Source organism: Thermobia domestica, chromosome 3 (genome assembly GCF_964235325.1).
Source record: "Thermobia domestica chromosome 3, izTheDome1.hap1.1, whole genome shotgun sequence".
NCBI classification, from domain to species: Eukaryota; Metazoa; Arthropoda; class Insecta; order Zygentoma; family Lepismatidae; genus Thermobia; species Thermobia domestica.
In genome coordinates this window covers 246,116,194-246,139,309 of record NC_137456.1, presented here as the reverse complement: position 1 = coordinate 246,139,309, position 23,116 = coordinate 246,116,194, and the positions used below count along the sequence as shown (strand labels likewise).

The window sequence follows — 23,116 nt, the reverse complement described above, 5'->3', positions numbered from 1 at the left end:
TTGTTCCTAAACAAACAAAAAGTTATACTTCAAAAGTCACTACGGTAAGTTATCACAATTTGCAAATTAAGTTTGAAAAGAAAACTCACGATTTCAAACGTATAGTTCACTATTTCAAACAGAGGACGCTGTGATATCGCAAACATTGAAAAATAACTTAATTTTGGAGGTTTCTATGGAAGTAATTACAGACATGATAGGACAACTTTATTCAAATTAAAATAAACTTAGTGGTGAATAATATTGGTATCATAAGACGTATTTTAAGTAAGTAATACAATGCTACAATGAGGAAAATGGGACTTTTCCCGAAGACGCATACTTCGAAAAAAAACTAAGGTAAGTTTCACATGAAATAAAATAGATATTTTTCAATAGCCTTAAGTATGATAATCCCGTTTTAGTGAAGAGTTATTTCAATTGATGTCAGTGGTCTGAAAGAAATTATTTAAATTACAGATGGTGATCAGAAAAATGGAAACACCTGTGGTTGGCAACACGTCAGATGTATGGGTTGGCAGTGGTGTCGTGGCACCCGCAGGGCCGGACCGCTGGTGGTGGTGTGTTAGGTCGGTCTCCCTACTACGTCAGGTGCAGTGGAACAGCAGTGTCCAGTGGATGCAGCAGACGGAGGTAGTGTAAAATAGGAGACCTCTCAGATTTTCAAAGAGGGCAAATTGTTGGTGCGCGGTTATGTGGAGTGAGTGTTACGGCAGTGGCTACTGTGTTAGGTGTGTCGCGTGGGGCAGTGTCGAAGGTGATGATGGCCTACACAAGACGCGGGAAAACCATATCGGGGAAGCGGAACTGTGGGCGGAAGAAAATCATGAGTGATAGGTCACGCCGGGTGTTGAAGCGCATTGTCACGCAGAACCGTCGTGCCACTGCGGAGCAAGTGACGGAGGAACTCAATCAGCACCTCCCCCACCCTGTTTCGACAATCAAAGTCCGCCGCGAATTACATGACATGAACTTACAGGGTCGTGTTGCACGGGCCAAACCGCTCATCAGGAACCATAACGCTGTCGCACGCCTAAATGGTGTCGCGACCATGCAACTTGGACCGTTGAGGACTGGAAACGTGTCATCCTTCACCCTATTCCCAACCACGGGCCGTGTTTATCTGTGGAGATCGCCCAAAGAAGCTTATGATCTGCAGGGTCTCCGCCAAACTGTGAAACATGGCGGCGTATGCTGTTGGCCGCCAAACCATGGTATTCATTGGGTCCTGTGGTCACACTTAGCGGACGAATCACTGCCAACGATTATGTCGCAATTTTAGGAGACCACTTGCATCCTATGGTCCGGATGTTGTTCCCTGGTAATGAGGCCCTCTTCCAGGATGATAATGCACCCATTCACACAGCTGGTGTTGTTGTAGCGTGGTTTGAGGAACATCGAGATGAAGTTCAACACCTCCCCTGGCCCGCCCAATCCCCAGATCTCGACATAATTAAACATCTGTGATCCGTCTTGGAAACACGACTCCTGCGACTATTTCCTTCTCCATCCTCTCTCACAGAACTGGCCGATGCCCTGCACGAGGAATGGTGTAAAATTCCACTTGCTACCATTTACGACCTCTATGCCTCCATCCCACTCGCATCAAGGCTGTTCTGAAGGCGAAAGGTGGCCCGATACCATATTAATCTGGTAATTGCAATTTCGTTCAGGTGTTTCCATTTTTCTGATCACCATCTGTTACTTTGTTTATATGCAATACATCAATAATTTTACTACATGCAAAGACACCAAGTACCCGGTATTCATGATATCAAAATGTATTGCTAAATTAAATACCTGTGTCATTTACGATATCTGCAGACTTGATATATTAAGTACATGCAAGCGACATTATGACCTTACATCTATTAAAAGGCATCGATACAATTGAAAGGATTATTTATGTAAGCAGTTTCCCCTTTGGGACATAAAACCTTTTGAAAAAAGTCAAACTACCAATTTTAGGCTACATTGTTCTACTTCTAAATAGCCATATTATGGTCATATTATTAGTTACTAAAGTACGCTGGATGTACATTGCTCCACCTTTTTTAAATTTTGTTAATACTAATATAGAGGCCTCTAAGACCTGGACACTTGTGATGCTTGCATTCTTAGTATGAAAAAATGAACAGCAAATATGATTTTCAAAATTGCCATTTATTATTTGGATTTTAAATGTGTAATATTTTGATGTAACGTCATTTAAAGAAAAAAATAAATGTATATTTTGACTACAGCGCTGTTATCCCGAAGAATTACAGAGTATGCAAAACAATATTTTCATGATAGAGAATTACAGATTGATTATATATTTGTTAAAAGTTACAACGGCGTACTAAAGTAAATAGATCAGTTTAGGTGTTAAGATTTTGTCTTAGCGCTAATGAACTTTATATTTGGAATATTAATTCAGAAAACTTAATTTCTCAGTACAAAATAGTGGCAGTATCTTTCGACGATAAGATTCAGAGCTATATTCAATATTTTACAGACCTGGAGATTTGTCCTTTATGACAGTATCACGGCAGAAGTTCTTTAGGGATGTTAAAATGTAATATCGTATCACTTATTCGACTACATTTTTGATCGATGTAAGAGTAAGTTACTTTGCGAAGTTTTTCAAAGCCGGAGAAATAGATCCAAGTTTTATCCAGGACAGTATCGTACTTTCACTTGATTAAATTACGCATTGTTTCATTTTTCTTTTATAGCAAGAACAGTCTCACTTTAATTATATTTCTTGTACTTGTATTCATTTTAGCAGTTAATTTTATTCCGGAAAGTCATATTTACTATTATGACATATATGAGGACACAGCCTATGACATTTGTGTTTGAGAATTACCAAGAATTCCATCCGAATTACAAATAAAATTACTACACTTCAGAGTTACTATCGACATAAACTCTAGAACATCGTACTTCCCATTTTAATTACTATTAATAATATTTCTAATAGTAGTAGATGCTATGAAATATTCATGCTGTTTGCACGCTTTTTAAAGATTATTTTAAACACAGATAACTTCATAGAAAAGTACAAAATATATGCCCTTAAGAAAAGCTTGTTTATTTCGTATCAGTGATGAATACATCTAGTTGTACGATATAGTAACACAAATATTTGCATCGCAGTTGTTTCATGGTAATCAAACAGCACTGTTAGATCAAGTTGCACATATAAACAAATAACTATGGGTTAATTTATCCATGGGTGTAAGTTGAAATAGTGTCACATATATACGACTTAATCTTTTCCTTGCTAATTTAATATATGGAAGTGACTTACGTGGATTCGTTCTCGTATTTAAGCAAATCTATTTCTACAGTAACTGGTAGTGATATATTTGCAGATATGGCTGGTTCCTGTTTGATGTCATACGCTATTGAATCATACAGGTATGTGTTCCACAACTTAATCGAAGCAAGAAAAGCACATGCCATGAACGCGATCCAAATGACTGAAAATATAACCCTGCAAAGAAAATGTTTATTTAAAAAAAAAACAGATGTATGTAAGACATATAACCTAGTATTTAGAGATCACACCTGTTATATCCATAATTTTTTCTATAAGCTCAAAAACGTACTGCGTGGGTTGAATTTCTTAATCCTAAATATTATTGTTTTCAGCATACTCTTCCTTAAAGCCTAACATATAAGTAAGAAATGCAAACTAAAATGTATACACATCAAAACGTTAGTAAAATATCGTTATATACATATTCCGTATTTGTTTTATTATGTTAAAAGAAATAAAAGAAAAACTAAATACACAACTTGTAAGAAGAACTTTATGTTATGAAGAAATAACGTATGCAAGTTGTCTCAACAAATTCTTAGCAATTAACTTGTTTGACCGCATCATAAATTTAAGAAATATTCAAAAAAAATTATTACACTTAACATGGAATCCGTTACTCCGCAGTTTCTAATATAGTTGTTTCTGTAAAAACGATTCCCGTTCATGCAATAGTAAGTAGTATATAAGTACTTACTTAACGACCGCATTAGGAAGGACATGGACAACATATACCCATTAGAAGTTATTGCTATATTTAGCCGTCTAACTCAGTCAGCAAGAGATGGTCTCTGAAGTTTCTTACCACATGCGGAGGGAAAATGCAGCTCCTACTTTGTTGCTAGTGTTTCCAACTACGGTCACTCTGTCTTACTTCGTTAATTAAATTCTCATTATGGATGCACTGAGAAAAGCCTTGAACGTGAGTAGTCGCACATCGCTGCAAACTGTCAGAGAGTTCTCTTGCTGCTGCTGCCTCCACTAAAGTATTAAAAACTAAAATAATTGTTATTTTTACATTTAAATTATACTCACTCACCTTCTCTCTCTCTCTCTCTCTCTCTCTCTCTCTTTTTTTTTTTTTGTGCCTAGCTTTCTACTCGTAGTTTTTTCTCTATCTATCCATTTGTCTCTTTCTGTCTCAATAACCTCCGCTTTTCTAACCTCAGTGTCGAGTTCGAAAATGTGGTGACAAGTCACATTGTTTCATGAGGCAGAGTAATGAAGACATGATAAGGTATGTGTCACATAACATGAATTTCGTCAACATTGAGTTTTGTTTCACTTCAAAAAAACTGCCAAAGAAGCAAACAAAATATAGACACCACTGTACTACTATTAAAGATCGAAATTAAACATAGTTTACAAGTGGTATGTGTGATTCAAAGGCAGGAATGAATCGGTCGAACACGATAGGGACGATCTCCTAAAATTAAAACCCTGCCAAAATGAAAGCATTTGATGCTATTTCATACATTAGGAGAGTGAGGGAAGTGCAATTGAAGATTCTGAGGAAAAAAGACTGTTGGGTGTAATTCCTATCGTAATATCAACTTTGGAATAAGTGCATCGCAAACCAAAGAGGAACTTTATATTTTTTCTCACAATAAAAAGTATTTCCGTCCTTTTTGATCGTACCTCGTACTTAGTATAGGCATCAAACATTTATTTTCAAAAAGACAAGACAACCCCAAATGTTTAACGTATTTATATGATTTTCTCTTGACCTGGGGCAAATTTAGTGATGGTAGACGATAAGAAAAGAATGAAGTTTACAAAGGTACATATGACTGAAAGTGTGTCCATTTGTAGATAGAAACTACAGAAAATATCTGTCAATGGAAAATAATTATCATAATTCGAGAAGAAAATGTACTAAAATCCGTCCAAATCAATTCGAATTACTTACACCTGATACTTCATCATTGTGGAAAAAAATTGGAAGCAGAGGCTTCCGAAGGGTAGTACAAAAAGAAATGCAAAATATTTCGTATACCCGAAACAAAAATGTCAGGAGAAATCAACAATTATTTTTTTTTCGAGTTGATACCTGTGTAGTATTTAAATTATATGAAGAAAATCATGGGTCTGCGGAAGCATGAGCTACAGATTGGATTGGAAAAATGACTATAGGAAACGTTGTCAACGATGCGGAAAAAGCGACCTGAAATGGAGAACTATGATCAGGCATGCACAAGATAAACAATTACACTCCAATGAATTTTACGAGAGGAGTGGCTGGCTAGCAATTCTCACAAAAGTAACAAAAATTTTCTTGAGAGCTTTTTCCGTGAGGCTGATGCATATGAGAAGGAAAATGGAATTAGTCGACTAAGGAATGTGGTGGTTGTCTTTACAACAGATGCGAATATTTCTTTTTAAAAAAAAATATAGGCAGGTACCCATTAAAACCAACAACGAAGAAACTCTACCATTCAACAATGTTAGTACTTTGATATTCTTTATTACACTCTGTAAAGAAAAAATAGCGACACCTCAATTCTCAAGCTAACTTACACAGAAAATCATAGTTCCAGCCCGTTAGAAGAGGAATAGAAGGAAATGAAGTGTGGGATAGTTCATTTGCGTTATCTCTGAAACCTGTGGTGTACGACATCGCTTGCCAATTGTTTGTGTATCAGTAATATTGTCGCTAGATGGCATTGAGTGGATATCGTAAATTATTGTAGTGAGAATTCTGCATTGCATTTGTGATGTGTAGGCTGAGTTAAATAGTATTTTATGATTGTTCTTTGCTTTCGCATTGTTTGGACAGTGTCAAGTGGCAAAATTGTTGTTGTGCAGCGTTGTTTGTGTGTGATATTGTTGCTACATGTGCACTGTAAACAAATAAGATGGGTAAGAAATGTGACTTGTTGTTATGTGAACAAGAAATAATTCTTCCTTTACTCAGCTAAGGCAAATCTCTAAAGGAATAGATGGAATACTGAAAATCCATCATTCTACGGCAGGAAGAGTAATTCACAAGTGGAAACAGCATAACAAATCGTCAACAGTGTGAAAGAAAAAAGAAAGCATCACCCAGAGCAGAGTGCTAAATGACATCAATTACACTGCAGATTTAAGGAGTGATTTTGCCCAAAAATAGCTTCTGTAGTTTGACATGATCTTGGAACTGGAGTTACTCGTACAACTGTATTGTCTTGACTGTATGAAGAGGATATTACAAAGAAGAAACCGCGTAGAAAGTCGAAACTGACAAAACACACAGGACTTCAACATGTAGTTTTGTGAGACGATATACAACTTGGACTTACGACAACTGCAAGCACGTCGTTTTCTTCTTTGAAAAGAAGTTTAAAATAGTGGGAAACGATGATGGTATGAAGTTGTTGATACGAACAAGCCAGGAACTTGACAACGAGATGCAAATATTCAGTTACTTAGTGATAGTATGGGATTGGTTCACCATTAAAGACGTCAGAACGACGGACATACGTGAAGGATCGTTTGATGCACGAAAATATCTTCAAATTCTGGTACGTAAAGTTCTTACAACAACTAAAGATGACTTTTCTGAAGAAAATTTGGACTACTTCCTTCTTCAGAACGATAATGCTTCATGTCACCGAGCGAAAATCGTTAATCCGTGGTTCAAGAATATGACTATTTAGAGATTCATGTGGCCTACAAACTCACCTGACATGAATCCAGTTGAAACTTTATGGATCAATATGAGCAGAAGATTCAATAGACAACTATCTCAAATAGAATGAAATTCAAGGAACAGATTATCCGGGTGTTATTCCGTGAAATCGAGGTTGCATTTTGCAATAGCCTTGTCACCAAAGGGCTGACTGCAGAAAGCCCATGGTGCACATACAAAATACAAGTTTGGTGTATGGCACTACCAGATGTTTGCACACAATATGTCTTACCAATTTCTTATTTTCTGCTATTGTTGTTGATCTTTTTCAGTTTTATGTATAACTCTTAATATAAACGATTTTGCTCAAAACACACATAGCTACATATAGGTGTATATGCATATAAATTCATTAAATTCATGTCAAAAGCCTGAAACTCTGGCGCCAAGTATTAAGAATGAACTGCTCATTAGGAATATGCATTGTAATATTATCAGAAATTCATGTAAAAAATCATATAGATTAAAGTATGTCGCAAAAACCATACCTGAGCAACTGTCGCTATTTTTTCTTTACAAAGTGTATTCTATGCAATGTACTTAAAGTGTTACATTAGGTTTGTTAATTTATTTATGAATAACACAACAGCCATAACTGTAATTATAATGTTGGTCTATTTAAAGTAGTTGTGTTAGCCGTAGAAGCAATATTTCATTTTACATACACAAATGTCCGAGTTTGGTTCTGGAACCTACACTTATCAATACATGATATTTACTTATTATAAAGAGCTTGGTTACAGAATTTTCGCGCTTTACAATGTTTTGTTTCATTTTAAACCTAAGAATTAAGATCTCGTATGATGTTTAGGTTACGGAGAAAATCACACCACTGAATATTTTACTTATACCAAACATGCAGACGACTTACGACAGAATATTCATTACACACATTCTCCTTACATACTCCGAAATGTTGCTTTCGTTCCCTTACTTTCCTGGGGATTGATTATATATATCAGATTGTTCACAAGTATACATGCAAGAGAAGATCAAATAGATGACATTTTACATATTTTATGATATTTGTGGAATAGCTGCGTACATGATTTGGACCATCATAGAGTGTAACTACCACCGACCAAAGCCGTCTGTTTTCTTAATTTCAGTAGCAGAAGCATTCAACAAACATCAAATCAATCGACGTAGCATTACTAGCTTACATAAGAATACAAAACTGGCTATGGAGCTTTGCCGTGGTTCACAGGAGTGCCCAGATATATGTGATAATCAAGAGGAGGTCAGAAAAGCGTAGACAGGGTCATGTGTTTAATCTATATAAATAAGGAATTCAGAAAGAAATATGCGATACGTACAAAAAATGTCTGCAATCAGCATAGCAAGATGAATAGAATTTCTGTAGGTTGTTAAACAAAGATAAACGTTGTATGTGAGTGTTTATGTTTAGGTTCATCTAAACCATTTATAAAAAAATACTCAGTCTATATAAAACATTATCCATTATTATATGTGATATATTGATAACTTTTATAATTTAAAATTAAAAGTAAATTTTAGTCAAAGAGACGTGCACACATTATTTTATAACAGTATTAATAAGGAATGATGTTATTGGCAAGAATGTATGCAAAATAATAATAAAACTGAAACATTTACCTGTAAGCATCAGTGTGTATAGTAAAAGGAAAAACGTATGAGTCTCATGAGTTCGCTTTGTCATGGTTTGCTATAAAATTACCTTGTCGTATCGAGGGGTATAGAGTTTATTAAATACAAAGGCAAAAGTTCAAAAACAAAACGATATGTCGCTGATAGATTTTACTATGATTAGCTGAACTCAGTTAAGAACGAAGCCAATATTAAATCCTTTCCTTTTCAGAAATCATATGAAATGATCCTACAAATATGATTCTTAATTACAAAGATGTAGTTTCTAATTATCAACAGAAATAAAAAATATGAAAAAAACGCATCCAATAATCTCTTCGCTGCTATAAATTGAGATTTTATAATCTATATGTGCGACGCGGATACACTCTTTTCCACAATCATCAATTAAAGCATGTACACAATATTTGAAGGAAAATGACGTAATTTTACTAAATTCGGATATAAATAAATTCTTCTATAAACTAAAATAATGACCCTTCACTTGTACTGCTAGATGTAAAATTAAAGAAAAACAGAAAAATATTTTTTTCTGAAGGTCCTGTAGTTTAAAACTATTTCATCTTAACCAATCAAGAATGAGACGACTATGGCTATGATGAAAAGATTTCTTCATACTTTTTGAATGGGTCATTCCACAAGAAATTAACGCAAAAAAGCACATTTTTCTCTCATTTTTGAAATTTCATTTTTTACGTCACAAATATATCATAGCAAGATTGAGAAATACCAAATTGCAACGTTCTACGTGGATTGTTATTCGAACGTTTGCGATTTGAAATGTCTACTTCTTGTCAAAAAGTTGCACATATTAGCATCTTTTAATCGATATATCACGATTAATCTACTGAATTTATATTCTTCATTGTAAAGTTTTTTTAAACTTTTTAGATATATAAATCATTGTAGGTGTATTACTTTTTTCGAAAATTCGAATTTGAAATTTCAAATTTGAATCTCTCGAAAAAGACACATTTTAAATTGTGAAAACATCTAACGTGTAACTTCCTCCACGTTCACTGGAATTATCATTTAAATAATTATGGAAACTGTTATAAAATAATTTATTTTTAAGATACATATTTACGTATGCGGAATATAACATTACGGTATGGAAACTGTTATGAAATAATTTATTTTAAAGATACATATTAATGTATGAGGAAAATAACGTTATTTTATGGAAACACTTACGAAGTAATTTATTTTTTATAAAGAAATGTATACCCTGAACAGAAAAATAATTATTTAAACTCACATGCGAGTTAGGTCTTTGTAAAATACTATCAAACTACGTATAATGTTGGGATCATGATGGGATCGCGAGATACAAATATATGAAAAGAACCGGTAAAGTTCTTCGACTGGAAAACGCCCCAGGGGGCCAAGAAAGTCTAGCAAAGTGATGACATTTCTAGAAGTATACCAGACATAGAAGACTGCCTTACAGTACGAGACAGAAGTGGGAAGAAAGTTAAAATTCCTACACGTCTTCTTTTGTGGAATTTGCAAGATATATATTAGTTGCTTAAAGGGAGTTTGCTTACATGAACATAGTGTTTTCCAAATTCTAGAACTCCGTCCAAAAACGTTGTTAGCTGAAACGACTGAAACGCATATTGTTTGCGTTCGTACGACACACTTAAACGTGACATTAATGATAGATAACGCCAAGTCACAAATTGTCATCAATGGTTCCGTAACAACCTACAAGGACTGCCTAAACCTCAGTACGTGTGAACCTGTGCCCGAGAACTGTTGTATAGGAACTTGCTTTTCTTGCCAAGAAACTGAAGACACTAAAACTCTGCTTGAAGACACCTTACAGTAAAACTTAATTAAAACTGTGACCTTCTGTCAATTTTTGTTTGTTGATAGATGCACAGGGCGCGAGGGATAGCATGAGCTATGACCTTAAATCCTCCACCAACACACTTGAAAGAATCAGGTAATCGTAATAGTGTGGCTAACTGCCACAGCGGTGAACTAGAATCTGGCGATTTGAAGCATTTCTGGGAAATGATGACAAAGACATTTTGAATCAATCTGCAGCCTTCATTTCTCGTGTTCATTTAGAAAAATCTGAACAATAAAGTAGCATATTAATTTAATATTATGTAAAAGTGCACTCGTTTCGTTAAAGGTTTCCTTACTTGTTTATTTTTTTAATACATGATGATCGTAAAGTAAGCTAAAATAACTAAACATTATATCACATAACACCGTCTATATTTGCAATCCATTCATTCTGCGGACCACGACTCATGTCCTACCCTTAGGGAAATCGTGGCTACAGACCTGTCAACTCTTTCCCCTCTCATACAGGGAAGTTTGTCATTTTCTCTGGTAAAACAAATTGGTCCTATCGGTACTCTTCCTCTCGGGCTGGTTATTTATGACACAGATGGGGGCGTCTTATGAGACACATGCAGAAGCCGAACTGGACACAGTGTTCTTGTGTTCAGTGAAGAATGATTCTTTGTGCATAGTTCTGTGTTGTTTTAGTTTGTGTTGTGTGCTGGTTTGTTACTTATTTTAAAAAAGATCATAATGGAGGGTAAGAAGAGCGGAAAAAGTAATTCACAGCCAAAGCTGAGAGATTTAGGATAATGTTTATGATTTATGAAGAGAGAGGCTGACAGTGTAAACCCAAGTAATGTAAAACAAGTGCAAAAACGAGTATCTGAAGCTACTGGTGTTTCAGTAAGTACACTAAAACGTGCTTTGAGTGAGCGGGAGAAAAAACAAAATCACGGGAACGAGCTTTTCTACTCCGAATAAGAAGCGAGCACAACGAAAAACAAAAATCTCAGTGGATGGTTTTGGCAAATGCGTTATTCGTCGAACAATTAATGACTTTCATATTGTTCACGGTCAATGACCTTAAGTAAAATCACTGTTGAAAGTTCTTCGAGAAAATATTAATTTTAATGGAAGCACTTGGTCTTTACGGAAAATAATCCGTTCCTTAGGACTTAGATGGATTAAGGCTGAAAACAATAGACGACTAACTAACTAACTAACTAACTAACTCTATGGCCTATTTAACCCGGAGGTTCAATGCCGCGTTCACAAAAGCTCTCCACTGACTTCTATCCTTAGCTAACTGCATCCAGTTTCTACTCTGTATTCCAATCTCTGCGAGATCCATCTTAATATTGTCCTCCCATCTGCGCCTAGGTCTTCCTAATGGTCGTTTTCCGACTGGTCTTCCAATCAAAACTTTGAAAGCGTCTCTACTTTCTTCCATTCTAGCTACATGACCCGCCCATCTAAGCCTCCTAGACTTGACGATCCTAACAATGTTGGGTAAACCATATAAATTATGTAGTTCCTCGTTATGAAGTTTCCGCACTTGCCCATTCCCGTTCCTCTTGGGTCCGAATATTCGTCTCAGGATCTTGTTCTCAAATACTTTCAGTCTATGTTCTTCCCTCAGAGTAAGTGACCATGTTTCGCAGCCATACAGAACAACAGGCATGATTATCGTTTTGTATATTTTAAGTTTCAAATTCCTCGACAGAATTCGCGACGACAAGAGATTTTGAACCGAATAGTAACACGAATTCCCTGCTTTTATTCGACATTTAATTTCTCCGTGAATATGATTTTCCTCTGTTAATATTGATCCTAGATATTTGAAAGTATCCACTTTATCAAAAGTATTATTTAGTATTTTAACGCATCCATAATTTGCTGTATTCCGGTCCCGACGCACTTCCATGTATTTAGTTTTCTCTGCATTTACTTCTAAACAATGTCCCTGCAAGCGTTTAATAAGATCTCTGCATTTCTTTCTATTGTTCTCCTATCATCTCCTATTAAATTTACATCATCAGCATATGCCATAACCTGGTGAATACCGTTCAACTGTAAGCCCTGGTTGCTATCTTTGATTTTCCTTATAGCGTATTCCGAAACGAAGTTAAATAATAATGGCGACAACGCATCTCCTTGTTTCAGGCCATTTTCGACGTGAAACCTCGTGGACAAAAAATTTCCTAGCCGGACTTTACTTTGGGATTCATTTAAACATATCTTAATTAATCTAATTAGCTTTCTCGGTATTCCAAGTTCTGCAAGAACGTTGTATAATGTTTCTCTCCTAATCGAGTCGTACGCCTTTCTAAAATCAATAAATAGTTGATGTACCGGGGTATTGTATTCCCACTTTTTTTCGAGTATTTGGCGAATGGTAAATATTTGGTCGATAGTTGATCGATTTCGTCTAAATCCGCACTGATAATCTCCAATAATTTCATCTGCATATGGGGTCAGTCTTGCTAACAGAATATTTGAAAGGATTTTATAGGATGTTGACAGAAGAGAAATGCCTCGATAATTATTACAGTCAGTTTTGTCGCCTTTCTTGTGGATTGGAACAATGATTGATTCTTTCCACTCTTGTGGCAATTCTTCCTTGTTCCAGATAAGGAGAATGAGTTTGTGTATCTTGTTCCACAATTTTTCGCCTCCAGCTAAAATTAACTCAGCCGGAATTTTATCTACACCCGGAGATTTGTGTTTCTTTAATTTCTTTATAGCGGTTTCTACTTCTATTCGGTTGGGTTCTGGAATATACGGTTCTGCGGTGTGTATCTCCTTTTCTCCACGAACACTAGTTTTTGGTTGCGTGTTAAGCAAATCGTCAAAGAAATCTTTCCATCTATTTAAGATGCTATCCGTGTCAGTGAGAACTGTACCGTCAGATTTCTTCAATATATAAGCACGAGGTTGATAGTCTTTCTTAAATTCGTTGATTCCCTTATACATGTCCCGTATGTTTTTATTTTTAGATGAATTTCGGTCAAAGAAGTTGGATTATTTGCGAGCTATAGATCACTATAGAACCCAGAACTGCCCCATAATTTACATGGATGAGACGTACTTGCATTCATCGCAAACAAAACAGCACGCATGGAGCGATAAGAAGAATACAGGTTTACTCACACCAATTTCTAAAGAACAACGCGTAATAATCATGCATGCTGGCGGAGAAAAAGGTTTCAATCCACACGCGTTAGTCATGTTCAAATATGGAACGAAATCTGACGTTCATCACGACATGAATTATGGAAACTATGAAAAGTGTTTGAAGTCCCGGCTAATTCCTAACTTGCCAAGTAATTCAGTTCTTGTGATAGACAATGCACCATATCACAATGTCTGTTTAGATCCTTCACCGACATCATCATCTCGTAAAGCTGTAATGATCGATGGGCTTGTAAGACACAATATTCCTTTAAGGAAAAATATGTCCAAACCAGAACTTTATAATTTAATCGAAGCCAATAAAGCTCGTTTTCAGACACTTAAAGTAGATTCGCTCCTTGCTGAATATGGACATACAGTTCTTCCTTTGCCCTCGTATCATTTTGATCTAAGCCCGATAGTGTTGATTTGGGCTGCAGTCAAAGGATATGTAGCAGCAAGAAATACCACTTTTCCATTATCGATGCGATGAAACTCGCCGAAGAGAAATTTACAATGATAACAGCGGAAGAGGGGAAGGCTAGGTGTGATAAAGTACGAAGATGTGAACAAGCATATTTGCAAATGGAACCTCAGTTAGACGTTCTTACTGAAAACGTTACAATAAACTTAGCCGAGGACAGTGACAGTAATAGTGGCTCTTCTGAAGAAAGTGACGACGAGACAAGAAGACGATGATGATGAGATGGATTGCATGGACGTATTGAGTCTTTATAAATACCTGAAGCTACAGGTAAGCCTATCATAATATATATAAGTTGCATAAAGTACTTATTATCCATTGTTGTTACTTATGTTGGAAGTTAATATCGGCATGGGTTAGAAACACAACAAAAAAACCTTCCCTCTCTCTCCTCTGTCACCCTCGCAGCGATTAGTGTTCTTCCTACCTCCCGCTTCTCATAGCTCATGCTATATCTCGCGCTCTGTACATTTCAAACTCCAGGAGCCGTCCTCAAAATTTGTTGGGCTATTTTTTCAACAATTACATAATCTTTATTATGACTCCATACCAAAGCAGCAAAGTTTATTTTTCAACTATGTTAAAGGAAAAAGTTCTGAAAGTGAATTTGTTGTTGTTTGCGATATCGCGGTAAATTATGACTCGGTTCTACAAGATGAGAAACAATAATTTAACTGGAATACCAACCAATCTACAGTCCACTCTTTCATTTGTCAAAAAAAAAAGTAAAAAAAATGACAGCTATAATTTGGTCATAATTATAAATGCCTCAAGCACAATACTGTGGCATTATACTCTTTTAAGAAGAAGCTTGTGGAATTCGTTCGAAGCAAATGTAGTACTGCACTGAGAAAATTACTACTTCTCGGATGGTGCAACTGCACAGTATAAAGATCATAAAAGCTTTCTAACCTTATGTTTTCACAAACAAGACTTCGGAATACAAACTGAGTGGCACTTTTTCTTCACAGTTTATTAGAGATGCAAGGGCTCGAAAAAGAAGGCTTTTTTTTTAAAAAAAAAAAACGTTTTTTTCAGCTTCGCTTTTTTGCTTGGGAAATTTTGAGCTTTTTTCAAAATTCTGCTTTAAGTTGATAAAGCAGACTTTGTTTCGCTTCTCTATAACACAAAAAGTCATTTAATTAGTGGTTGATGCCGATAATAATATAAAGCCTCGAAAATAAACCATGAATTTCGAGAAGATATTTCAAACAATTTTATTTCAACATATTTACATTATGCATTCCAAAGGATTAACCAATGTATATAACACAATTTTTTAACCTAATATATACAAAAGTATGCAGAATTTGGCAAGAAACATGGTTGTTTTTGAAAATGCCTAAAACCCGTTTTTTTGGGGGGGAAGTTTAAACCAGTTTTTTTTGACTTAGATATTTTGCTTTATGTATTTATATTACATATTCACAGAAATAAGTTTGTTTTGCGTTGGTGTTACTATGCAACAACGGAGTTATGCTGGAATAGGTCCCATAAACTTAAAGAAGTCCTGTCAGTAAATTTCTTAAATTGAGATACTCCAGCCCTAGCCATCGGGAAAATCCCGTCATTACTTTAAATGTAAAACAATAACGGGAAAATCCTGTTATTGCTTTGCATGTAAAATTTAAAGGTCAACGTATCATAATCAGTACGCTAAAACTGAGGTATTAAATTACAAATTTAGTATGTAGATATTGAAAGTCCAATCCAAGCTGACGTTGGAAGCTACGTAGGCAATCGATAAATTTTGCCAATTTCTATCAATATATTTAAGCAACCTTGGCTTCTTTATAAAACAACAGGCATTCAGGCATGCAGAAATATACAATTTGGTTTAGTTTCGTATGTTTAGGCTGAACATCCTTACTTAATACCGAGGTTATCAAGGAGAAGACTCGATTAAAGTGACATCCAAACCGCTACTTGTTTGCACATGAAAGAAGGGTTGTGGTTCGACCGAAAATTGTACATGGGACACTTTGATTAAAAGGTGGAAAGGAAATAAAACTAATTCAGATGGTCTGATATGTGGAAACGTCACCATGAAGTTCACACGATACACATTTTTCGTTCTTTTTAATTTTTTGGTTTAAACCAGTAATTTTTTTTTAGAAAAAAAGCTGGTGTAAACGATCTAACCCTAAAAGTAAACACTTCTTTTATATATATATATATATATATATATATATATATATATATATATATATATATAACTAGCAAAATTGTATGCAGTATTTTACTTCAAAATATTCCATTCCCTCGTTTCGAAACAAAATAAAATTAAAATAAACGTAAGAGAAATACTTAGATTTATATGATACACTTAAAGGCTGCACAGTCATCTAGAACTTTTGGTTATGTATATTCTTGAAATTCTACAGTAAAGTTTTTTATAAATCACGGTTTACCCAATCCTCAAGTTTTCTGAATTTTTAACAAGAGGGATTCAACATATCATCACGCCCTCCTTCCCCAAAAAAGGACAACGGAATATATTTAAGTTAAGCTAAATACAACTGCACAACAAACATGACTGAGTGCTTAGCTTTTGCGCTTCTATCGGGAAGTCCGGGATTCAACCCAGCATTCGACCATTCTGACAAAGCCTTCCTTCATTTCATCTGTGAATGTAGAAATAGTGCGTGTACTGTTAGTTGGCCTACTTCCTTTCTTATTTGTTTTTAAATAGTTGTTATTACTAATTACCAGCAGTGACGGTTTTGCGAAGGTTAGGGGGTCGGCCTTTCGGACTGAAACCTGTTACCCAAAGTTGGGGAATGTCTAAAACAAACGAAATATTTATTAGTTATGCCTTTACTCATAAACTTTAAGCTCCCGCCAAATAAAAAGTACGAATGTTTAGAAAACTAAACATTAGCAAGAAAAACCCCTCCCAAAATAGTTTTTTAAACTCGCCACTGATTCTCACAAGGAACCCTAGGTATCTATCAGAGCCCGATTTTCATGAAACTTTGTATATAAATAAAGTACCTCGGGAGACACTCACAGCCAAAATTGTAGCTGCAGAGTCCAAGACGTTGGATCACTAGGGCTCGAGAAAGATCAAAAGTGGAACGTCAGTACATTAAGGACATGGTGAGAAAATGCAAGTTTTTCTTTAAAACTCGTCATTGTGTCCACACGAAATGAACATACATGGATACGAGATGGTACATATGTACATATGATCTGTTAAAAGTGATGAAAAGAATATCTGCCATCTTGAAAGAGGCTATGTTGAAACTGGTGCGATTGCTGTAAGTGAGAAGAGGGTCATGCGATGCATCAATTTGAACGTAAATGGACGCAAAAACCCGTTGGTGAAGTCTGTTGTGGGATTACATTATTTCTGTGCTTCTGGTAGAGTGGTTTATGTACAAAATGAGCAAAGGTATCTCATGACACTCGAACAGATGGAGAGTATGGAGCGCTATGAGTGAACTGATATGCGTTACGATTTCTGTTCGAATTAATGGAAATATAATAAACAGTTACAAATTAATGCTAACCATGGCATTATTATAAAGAACCCGTTGTATCAGCACATCCACACCAATTATATGTTGACTCTGACACAAATCATGTAGTGCTAAAATTATATTTCGCTCTGTTTTTCTAGTTGCACTGATCCCACTCATAGCGCACCACAACCTGCATCTGCTCGAGTGTCATGAGATACCTTTGCTCATTTTGTACATAAACCACTCTGCCAGAAACACAGAAATAATGTAATCCCACAACAAACTTCACCCATTATTTATGTTCAAATTGACGCATCGCATGACCCTCTTCTCATTTATACCAATCGCACCAGTTTCAACATGGCCTCTTTCAAGATGGCGTATATTCTTTTCATTACTTTTAACAGATCATATCTACCACGTAGTATCCATGTGTGCTCATTTCATGTGGTTACAATGACGAGTTTTAAAGAAAAACTTGCATTTTCTCACCATGTCCTTAATGTACTGACGTTCCGCATTTGATCTTTCTCGAGCCCTAGTGTCCCAACGTCTTGGACTCTGCAGCTACAATTTTGGCTGTGTGTGTTTCCCGAGGTACTCTATTTATATACAAATTTTCATAAAAATCGGGCTCTGATAGATACCTAGGGTTCCTTGTCAGCGTAAAATGATCTTGAAGGTTATATCCAGAAGATTATTGCTAAACATATAAACTAAACGAAATATTAGTTACGCCTGCACTCATAAACTTCAAGCACCTCCCAAATAAAATTAGGACTTTTTTGAAAACAAAACAATCAGAGAAAACCATCCCAAAGTACTTTTCTAAATCCGCTACTGATTATTTGTATAAATTGGTATTCAAGGTTGTATCAGGAATATTATTGCTAAATCATTGCAGTACTACAATATAACAGAAATGTGGAAATACGGTTTGACGGACATATTGAAAAACGTACACTTTGACGGGTATGTAGAAAAACGTAAGTTAGCTTTTGTGCTAGAAGCTAGACTACTAACCTCTTAGAAATGATACACGGATGACAAACAAAAATGATCTAGAGAAGAAAAAAATATCGATAACTCAAAAGTTAAAATAAAGTTAAATAGCATGCAAAATTACTCTCAAATACTACATTCTTCATGTTAGCTTTAATTCGTAAAACATGTGCTCCATCCATCTCGATGGTGAATTTCAGAGCGAAATGTGGCATTTAGGTCATGAAATGCTTATCTAATTGTGGAATATACTATAATAAAGCTATTTAGATAGAAAAATCATGAAAATGAAAAAAAAAGCCAAAATTTGCAAAGTTTTCGTTTTTTCCCCCAAAAAAGCCGGCTTTTTATGTGAAAAAATTATCGATTCAAAAAAGCTGGCTTTTTGCATCTCTACACTCTATGATAAAGGGCTATGCGATGGTATACGAGGCACTGTGAAGAGGCTGGGAAGGAAAGAAAGCCTCCAATCCCCATTCGCAGATCAAACATTGGAACCATTACAACTTGATTGGGTAAAAAGGAGTATCTCAAGGATCGATTTCATATTCGTTACTCACTCGGAATATGCTATGACTTATGAACTCCTTAAGAACGTTTCGAATATATTCACGACATAAAAGGGACAGTAAGATTACATGCCTTTGTTCCCCGTGATAGAACGCATATATTGGCTAAATCCTTCTACCGATCTTTTAACATTCAGGATAAACCAGCTACTGATATCCAGGACGCTTCCGTTAAGTGAAATTAATTGATACGTGACTACAGTTTACGAAGAAAACTGGTGGCTCGGACACGTTTTCATTACTAATCAAGAAGATGGCTAAGTGTAAATAACACTTTTACACCCTACTAGATCATCACCTCCGCATCTTATCCAAGTACGTTGGACGTATTTTGGGTTAAGCCACGACATATTCTATGCAGAGTTAGCCCAGTGGCGCCTACTGGACATGTTTACCGTATTACTAAAGATGACGTCAAAAGAACCGGCAGAGCTTTCCAGAAATATATTTGTTCAAAAGTCATTACGTAGATGTTACTCTCTGCATATAGATGTGCTACAGCTGAGTAGTTTGTATGATTACCAAATGTTACAACACAAGGAAAATTCAGTGTAGGCTATGAAAATTAGGTAAGACATTTTGCTTTATTCACACAATTTTCTTCGAGGTCTGTATTCCTCGACCTATACCGATTCCAAAATTATATTTTGTCCGTATCTTTATAATGACCTAACCTACATATAAGATTGTTTCTACAAATTTAAATAGTCACTTCCGAGAAATTCGAATTTGAAAATTCGATTTCGGATTTTTGAAAATTTTTGTCTGTACACCCCATTGACTTATATATGTAGAAGTGCTTAATACAATGGCTCTACAATGACGTAAGTCGTAGTTCGGTACGGTAATTAGGTGTCGAGATATATCAAATTAAAAAGCTATTACGTCCATTTTTTGACCAAATTGGAAATTTCGAAACCATAACGTTTCGAAAACTAATCAACCTAAAAGCTTCGGTCTTGGCATTTTTCAATCTTGCTATAATATCTTCATGTGGCATTAAAATTATCAAAATCTGAGACGGTCATTATAAAACGGTGTGTTGAGTTGATATGGAATAACCCGTATTAAATGGTATCTATTTGTTCACTATTTTCTTTCGATTTGTGCTCTTTGTGTTTACATGTTAATGCAGAGTATGTGTTACTTACTTTATTGCAGCATGTGGAACTGTAAGTATGTATTTCAATCCATGCAATGTAGAATCTGCTAAACATTGTCTGATAGCTAGGGAGAATATGTTCCTTATATTCATTGCTGTAGCCTTCGACATTCTATTACCGTCTTGTCTGAAAATTATACATTCAAACTTATATTATACAACAATAGTTTTATATATTTATGTCAGTAAATATTAGGGTAATGGGCTTACGAATACAGTTTAACATTGTAGGATTTGTACTTGTTTCCATCCAACATTAAAATTCACAATTCTTTGGTTTAATTAGAGTTGAGTGGAATGTAATAATTTACTATGTGATTTATTCTTAATAAAATTTCTAAATTGTTGTTTCATTGACTTAATATTAAAGTAGTTCTAAAATAGTTTTAGCTATTGGACAGATCTTAAATTCTAGATAAATTTAATTTATTTATTTACAATAGTTTGTTAATCTTTGTTAAAATATATGGAACCCTTCACATACGAACTATTGAGGACTACGACACAATATTTTGTTTTACATGTTTCTGGAATCAGTGGCTCAATAGAATTTGCTAAATTGAGTTCTCCGCAGCATGTTTGAAATATACTGCATTTATTACCAAGCAAGAGCCTATCGAATCAGAGGAAGAGATGGGTTTCGTAGGTAATAGTTTTTAGTTTTTCAACTCAAACACTGATTGCGCCAGTTCATTCTGATTAGCAAATCAACGTTGAATGCAATCTCAGCGATTTCATTATATTAAGAGTCTACTCTTGGATTTTACTGTGTCTGACGAAGTTAAGATGCACAGGAGTACCAACCTTTGAATTTAAATATTCCTTGCCAAATATTTTAGTTATGTAAAACGACACAGAGCAATCAAAAAAGAGGAACAAATATTTTTGTTTATTTTTAATTCTTTTCTGGTCTTTTGTTGGTATTCCTTCTTATTCTCCCCTTTCTCTATTCCACAAAGTTTAATTTATCAGAGAGTATGTCAGATATAATGCAAACTTCTACTACGGATTGATATCTCAGTACCCGAGTTGTTCGGGTTGCGTAGGGTCAACCCGAACCATTTGAGAGTTAGTCAAAAAGACCCCAAGCAAACTTTGCACATCTAAAATTTTGCACTTTTTATTTCCATAGGGCAGAGGTGAAGAACTCTTGATACGCATTGTAAATATTGGATCACAAAGAAGTTCTTGATCAAATTATTTACAATTTTTGAATATAACTCAGTCCAAAATTTTAACTTAGAAGAAACAAGGAGAGTTTCATGACCTGGTTATTGTGGGTAGATTTGACAAATAAGCTGTACCTAGATTTCTAGATTGTTGTCGGTAAAAAATCCAAGGAAATCATTAGTATTGAAGATCAAACATGACATACACATACATAGATAGATACATACATACTATTAGAAAAGATAAAAAAATATAGTTTGCTGAAAGTTGCTTTGTCCCTTCAAAACCGGAAGCAAACAAAATTCAATAGAAGGTAATGTTGTTTGTTTTAGCGTTATTTAAATCGAAATTAACAACTATCCATTACATCAAACGCACAGGCTCCACTAAAACTTAAACACAAATATTTTGAAATTAGTAACATATATTCATTTTTTTGGTTCGGTAATGTCAATATGAAATCTACTTAGTAGACCTTGACACAAAATGAATGCAAAAATTGGTTCGAAACATCCAAGTAAAAGAGAAAATCTCTTTCAGGGGCGGGACAAATTTGTATCAGAGATTTGGTAAATCTTGGCACGAACTCTCAGAAAGGTTGCTCAACCATCTATTTGGACTATACATAAGTGTTGGACATGAAATCCAGTGCGCTGACGGACTGATTTCTAATTGAGCGACCCGGGTAAAATACCCGGTGGGTGTAGAAGAAAATTTTAGCTTATGCAAGTATCTCTCAGATATTGACAGATTCTAAAAGTAAGTAGTTTTGTCCCTTTGGGCATCCGTGAGACTAATTCCTATCTAGAAGGCAAAATAATGCACAGGTAACAACGGGAATAGCACCTCTTAAATAGCTGCGTGGCAGTCTCTGGTCTTACAGGACAGTTGGGCTGAACACTGCCTTGGTTTCGAGCTCGAAATAGAAAGGTAGGTTTTCCGATCATGCTAACTGTAAGCCAGTAAAGTTTGCTGTATTTTCTGATTTTCTGTCTTCTGCTATACACTATGTTCGTGCGCTGGTTCTTTATGGAATGCGAGCTTAAATTTAATACCGAAACGATTGAAATCCAGTTTCTGGAATAGAAAATTTTATGTTTGCAATAGGATACAGCGAAGATACACTTTATTAGCCCTCCTTGTAAAGGGACAAGTTATTGCGTTTGGCTGGGTGTCAAGAAATTATTTTTGGGGAGGATGAAACCGGATGGATCTTCTAATTTTGAAAGTGCTGAACACGAATCTGGTCTTTATTTTTCAGTGGTGTCTAAAGAAAGTCATTATTGGGTGGGACGTAGCGACAAAATAACGTAGTCCACAAAACACATTTCTACCAACGTAAATGCAATTTATATTAAATTTACGAGAGCTCTGGTTACAAATATGAAATTTATTTTTCATATTAGGAAAAGTCGCTTTTGGGGGGACCAAAGCGGAAATACATGATAACTAACAGAGTTTTAGAGCTCTCCTGTACACAAATAACTTTCGGGGAGAACGAAAATAGCTGATTTTATAGATTCAGAGTCGTTGGTTATGAATATGACCTGTATTGTTCAGTGTCATAATACAGGGTGTCCGAGAAGTCCTACCCTGATTACAGAAATTGATAACTCAGGCTAGAAATAAGATAGAAATATGAAACTGGTGTTGAATTGTTTACAAACTATAAAAGTTTTGGTCACATCAGT

At 35.4% G+C, this 23,116-nt stretch overlaps 1 protein-coding gene across 1 annotated transcript; it reads right to left on the bottom strand.

Moving 5' to 3' along the window:
• Positions 1–3,061: 3,061 nt before the first annotated feature.
• LOC145681605 (uncharacterized) lies at positions 3,062–20,375 on the bottom strand. Its single transcript, XM_081753228.1, has 2 exons — positions 20,245–20,375; positions 3,062–3,481 (listed from the first exon to the last, which is right to left on the bottom strand). The coding sequence occupies exons 1-2, from the start codon at positions 20,364–20,366 to the stop codon at positions 3,292–3,294; spliced, it is 312 nt and encodes a 103-aa protein (XP_081609354.1). The 5' UTR covers positions 20,367–20,375; the 3' UTR covers positions 3,062–3,291.
• Positions 20,376–23,116: the final 2,741 nt, after the last annotated feature.

Coding starts and splice junctions, on each gene's coding strand:
- LOC145681605 (XM_081753228.1), bottom strand. CDS start 20,366: ATGTCGAAGGCTACAGCAATGAATATAAGGAACATATTCTCCCTAGCT. Junction 3,482..20,244: donor GTTCCACATGCTGCAATAAA/GTAAGTAACACA, acceptor TTTTCTTTGCAG/GGTTATATTTTCAGTCATTT.